Genomic DNA, 5,778 nt, shown 5'->3' on the forward strand with positions numbered 1-5,778 from the left:
CCTTCTGAAAATTACATTCCTATTCCATCTGAAATCTGAGATCAATTCTTCCACTTTGTGCTCCTCCCAACTGTCTGGCTTCCTTGTTGTTGGCCTTCCATTTTGATTGTTTGGGATCCATTGATCCTTCCATATTTTGATACTTTTTCCTGAACCAACTCTCTTCAGTATACCCCCCTTAACTACTTCTCTTACTGACATAATGCTTTGTCAGAACCAAGATGAGTTTTTGGGGATCTCACAGTTCAGTATGGAGTCCTTGGGATAGTATTTAGCCTTTAGTGTTCTACTGACCAAGAGGTTTAGAAATCTTAGCATCCTCCAGATCTACTTTCCCAATAATGTTTTGTTGAAACATTGCAAGTTCCTGAACCCCAAGCCTCCATCCAGTTTTTGCCTTCATCATTTTGGCCCAAGAGCATCAATGTATCTTGCTTCTCCACCCCACCAGTATTTGGCCATCAACCCTGTGATTTCTTTGCATAATTTAGTTGGTAGCTTGAAGCAAGACATAGCATAGTTTGGCATAGCCATTGTAACAGCTTTTAACATCACCTCCTTGCCTGCTGCACTTAGAAACTTGTTCTTCCAACTGTTTAGTCTGATCTTGATGCTGTCTTTTATGAATCCAAATACCTGACCTTTTGTCTTTGTAATCACCATTGGAAGGCCCAAGTATTTCCCTTGATTCACTATCCTTACACCTGGTAGTGGTTCATAGGTCTCCTCCTTATCCCTTTTCTTAGTGTTCTTACTGAAACAGATAGAAGATTTCTCTAGATTAATCACCTGACCAGACCCTCTTTCATACTGAACCAGGATTTCTCTTAACTTCCTTGTTTCTTTCCCCACAGCTTTACAGAAAATCAGGGTGTCATTAGCAAAGAATAGATGCGTGATTGCTGGTCTTTGTTTGCTAATCCTTAGCCCACTTAGTGATACGTTCCTCGATCAACTTGTTTCGAGACACGTAGCACGTTTGCCCAAGGATCTAGCAAGGCAATCCAACGCTTGGATTGCGGAACCTAGAATCAAATGGACGACACAATTTGATTAAAGACGGTAGAACGACGACTCCACAGAGGTGATTACTCTAATGGATAGGTCGGTAGAACAATCTAGGATAAGACGCAAGATTGCTCAATAACCCTTGCCAAAGCAAGTAAAAGGTTCGAATCTCTAAAATAATCAAACTTTATTGATAAAACGTCCCCCTTAATGCTTACAAAGCAAGCCTTTATATAGGCAAAACTAATGAAACCCTAATATCCGAAACCCTAATATCTAAAAGCTAGATGGTCAGCCACTTCTTGAACAAGGTAGGCCAATCCATGGACTCAATAAAAAAGGGCCTAGTGGTTCGGCCATCCTTAGACAAAGGTGGGCCGAATCCATGGCTAACAAAAAGGGCTAATCTAAATTTAAGACTCCTAACACTAAGGCCTAATCGGCCATGGCCCACTTGGCTCTTCATGGGCTCTCTTCACGGGCTTGGATCATCGTGTAAACAACTAGGTTATCACCTTCCAAGCCTTCAATGTCTCGATAAACTCCTTGTTGGTTTTGAACATTCTGCACAAGGGCTTGGAGTGATTCCTTAAATTGCTTAGTCTGTGCATGTGTGACTGGGCCCAATGGTACTCGAACTGGGTCATTGCGTGGGCCAAGATCCGTGCACATATCACTTAGTAATCCCTCCAATCCCTCCAAGTTCGAATTGTGCATGAATTGTGCACCTTGTTCAAATTGTCCCAGTCCGAGTTCCATTGTTATTCACATTTTGGCATGGTTAAGACTCTAGCCATATTACAAGAGCATTTTTACTGGCCTCACATGCGTCGAGATATTGAGCGCATAGTTAGTAGATGTGTCACTTGTTATAAGGCAAAGTCTAAAACCAATCCGTACGGCTTGTATACCCCATTGCCTATTCCCCACTATCCTTGGGTAGACTTGTCCATGGACTTTGTCTTAGGACTCCCTAGGTCACATAGGGGTAATGACTCCATCTTTGTAGTGGTTGATAGATTCTCTAAGATGGCTCATTTTATTCCCTATCACAAAACTGACGATGCATCTCATATTGCTAATTTGTTCTTCAAAGAAATTGTCCGTCTGCATGGCATGCCTAGGACCATTGTTAGTGATCGAGATGTGAAATTTCTGAGTTACTTTTGGAAGACTTTGTGGTCTAAACTTGGCACTAGGTTATTATTCTCCACCACCAGTCATCCACAAAGCGATGGACAAACTGAAGTTGTCAATCGCACACTTGGTACTCTACTTCGAGCCTTAATTAAAAAGAATCTTAAATCTTGGGAAGAGTGCTTGCCGCATGTTGAATTTGCCTACAATTGAACTGTTCACAGTGCTACACACTACTCACCGTTTGAGATTGTTTATGGCTTTAACCCACTGACCCCCCTTGATTTGGCACCATTACCTTTCTCTGAGCAAACCAGTTTAGATGGAAAAAAGAAAGCTGATTTTGTGCGTAGGTTACATGAAGCCATTCGGGTGAACATTGAGAAACGCACCCAGCAATACATCCAGCAGGCCAACAAGCACCGTCGTAAGATGATCTTTGAGTCTGGAGATTGGGTCTGGCTACACCTGAGGAAAGAGAGGTTTCCTAAGCAGCGTCAAAGCAAGTTGTCCCTACGGGGTGATGGACCTTTTTCACGTACTCCAAAGAGTCAATGACAATGTCTACAAATTGGAGCTACCTGGGGAGTACAATGTGAGTGCGACTTTCAATGTAGCGGACCTGAGCCCATTTCTTGACGAGGAGGATCCAGATTTGAGGGCAAATCCTTCTCAAGAGAAGGGGACTGATGTGTGCACAGATCTTAGCCCACATAATGACCCAATCCGAGTTCTATTGGGCCCAGTCACACGTGCACGGGCCAAGCTCTTCAAAGAATCCCTCCAAACCCTTGTTCGAATTGTCCAAGACCAACATGGAGTCCATAGAGATATTGAAGGCTTGAAAAGAGACAATCAAGTAATCTACACTTTGATCCAAGCCCATGAAGAATCAAGTGGGCTTCCACGTGAGTCGGCCGGGTAGGGTCTTAGCCTTTAATACTTATTAGATTGGATTAGTTGCTTAGTAGAAGCATGGGCCGGCCCATCTTGGTGTCAAGACGGCCGACTGCTCTCTTAGGGTTTCTTAGGGTTTTTTCTTGTTACCTTTAGCCTATAAAAAGGGTAGCTTTGTAAGGTCTAAACACAAGTTTGATGAATAAAGTTTTTCCTTTATTTCGATTCTACCTCTAAGAGAGAGTTTCGAGCCTTCCACTTGCTTGGCAAGGGTTATTGAGCAATCTTGCGTCTTGTCCATGATTATTCTTCCGACCTATCCCTTGGAGTAATCACCTTCATTGGAGTCGTCGTTCTACCACTTTAAACCAACTCGTGTCGTCTGTGTTGATTTAAGGTCCCGCAATCCAAGCGTAGGACAACCTCACTAGATCCTTAGGCAAACATGCTACGTGTCTCGAAACACGTTGATCGAGGACCGTATCAATTATGTTGTCCAAAATCTGTCTGTTTGGAATGAAGGCTGATTGGTTTTTGCTGATACAGTGTTCAAGGATAAGTTTCAACCTATTAGCTAGAATTTTGGAGATGACTTTGTAGATTACATTGCAAAGACTAATTGGCCTGTAATGTTTCAGATCAGTAGCCAAATCTACCTTAGGAATGAGAGAGATGATGGTGTGGTTCAGAGATTTGAGCATATGACCAGACTAAAAGGACTTGATTGCTTTCACCACCTCCTCCTTAATGGTAATCCAGAATTTTTGGAAGAAGAGGGGTGTCATCCAATCAGACCCAGGGGCCTTATTGCGATTCATAGAGAAAACTGCTACCTTTATTTCATTTTCCTCCACAGGCCTAATAAGATTATCATTCATCTGGTCAGTAATAGTACTAGGAATACCATCCAATATCTCCTCCAGACAATCTGTCCTAGTTGACTTAAAAAGCTGCTTATAGTAACTAGCCACTTCTTCTGCAATCTCCTTGTCATTTGTAGTCCAAGAACCATCCTCTCTCTGCAAATTTCCTATCTTATTTCTTTTCCTTCTCCCCTTCACCACAGCATGGAAGTATTTAGTGTTCTTGTCTCCTTCCTGTAACCAACTTAACCTAGCTTTTTGACTCCAGTATTGCTCCTCCTTTTTGAAAGCTCCCACCAGCTGGTTTTTTAGAGCTGCAACTCCCCCTTTCTTCCTTCATTATCTGAACTTTTCTCCTTGATCAGTTGTTGCTTCAGGTTCAAAATCCTTTTCCTAGAGTTCTCAATTAATCCATTTCTCCACTTCAGCAAAGCAACTCTACACCTCTTAATCTTATTCACTACCCTAAACATCCTAGATCCCCTGATATCCTCCTTCAAGCTTTCTTTATCACTTCTCCAATGCCTTCTCTCTGAATCCATCTTTTGTCAAAAAAGAATTTTTTTTCCTCTTCTTTCTTTCCCCTGGAATTGTGTCCAGTATCAACATACTGTGGTCAGTGGCTAAGCTTTCTAGATGAGTGCACTTAGGATGTTCAAACAAATTATTCCATCCTCCACTGCTACGACCCCTATCCAGCCTTTGTTTTATTTCTCCATTTTGCCACTGATTACACCAAGTCTAGGGGTTACCTTCAAAACCAATATCTATCATCTGATTCTCCTGGATGAAATTCCTGAAATCATGGAAACTCCATTCCTTCCTAATTCTGCCACCCCACTTCTTCTCGTTTGAACATAAATCATTAAAGTCCCCCATTATTAACCAGTTTTCACCTCACATATCTTTCCTTCTACTGATAACTTCCCACTGTCCTTTCCTCATTTGGTTGTCGCAACTGGCATATATCCCTATTAGTCACCACTCCTGTTTCACTTCTTTATCCTCAATCAACACTTTAATTGTGAAAGCTGACTGTTTAATGTCTTTAACTTTGGTCTCCTCATTCCACATCAAGTCATACCCCCAGACCTATTCATAGCATCTATCACACAATTATCAAAGTTCAGAATCCTTTTAATCTTCTCCATGTATTTAGCCTTGTTCTTGGTCTCACTCAGAAAAATCATATTCAGGGAGAGAAGACTGTTATCCTCCTTCAGATGGGGAATTGTCAAGGGGCTCCCTGCATCTTGGCAATTCCACACCATATCTTTTATTGGTCCTTTGGGGACCAGTGAGGGTTGATCCCTTCCCCTATGTGCATCTCATTGCAGTTCTCCACAGCCAAATCTCCCCTATATTTTTTATCTATATGATCCTGTTCCTTAGCTTCTTTCATTTCTTCATCTCTAAGTTGAAACTTCCTTTTTGTCCCATTAATCTCCTTCAGTGGAGATCTTAACTCTCTTGGACCAGATGTCACTCTCCTGAATCTCTTCCCTTCTTTCCTGTGACCTCCCTGATTTTCTTTGTTGTTGGTCTCATCAGTTTCCATACTCATTATCTCTTCACCAACACTGGACCTTCCTTGTACCCCTTCTTCTATTCCTCCTATCCTCCCATCCTTCTAGTCCATCTCCCTGCTTTGTACTCCTTGTCCCTCTTTGTTCTCCTCGTGCCAAAGGTATCAGTAGTTTTAGCATTTCTGACCTCCATAACTCCTACTTCTTCCATACCTGTACTAAGGTTTCTTCCATTCCCGTTCCCTTGCTCCTCCTCCATAGGAACCTCAGAACTCTATCTAGGGATTATCCTGCCTATCTTCTCCCTTTCTACCATAGGTAAACTTCCCTTCTCTACCACTTGTTTC

The 5,778-nt window shown here is 42.1% G+C and overlaps 1 protein-coding gene across 1 annotated transcript; it reads right to left on the reverse strand.

The window, feature by feature from the left end:
• Positions 1-402: 402 nt before the first annotated feature.
• On the reverse strand, positions 403-1,767 carry LOC113714079 (uncharacterized). The gene is made up of 2 exons (XM_027237878.1): positions 1,737-1,767; positions 403-854 (listed from the first exon to the last, which is right to left on the reverse strand). The coding sequence occupies exons 1-2, from the start codon at positions 1,765-1,767 to the stop codon at positions 403-405; spliced, it is 483 nt and encodes a 160-aa protein (XP_027093679.1).
• Positions 1,768-5,778: the final 4,011 nt, after the last annotated feature.

The sequence above is a fragment of the Coffea arabica genome, chromosome 10c, assembly GCF_036785885.1.
Source record: "Coffea arabica cultivar ET-39 chromosome 10c, Coffea Arabica ET-39 HiFi, whole genome shotgun sequence".
Classification (NCBI taxonomy): Eukaryota; Viridiplantae; Streptophyta; class Magnoliopsida; order Gentianales; family Rubiaceae; genus Coffea; species Coffea arabica.

Coding starts and splice junctions, on each gene's coding strand:
- LOC113714079 (XM_027237878.1), bottom strand. CDS start 1,767: ATGGAACTCGGACTGGGACAATTTGAACAAG. Junction 855..1,736: donor ACTGGGACAATTTGAACAAG/GTGCACAATTCA, acceptor TTTTCTGTAAAG/CTGTGGGGAAAGAAACAAGG.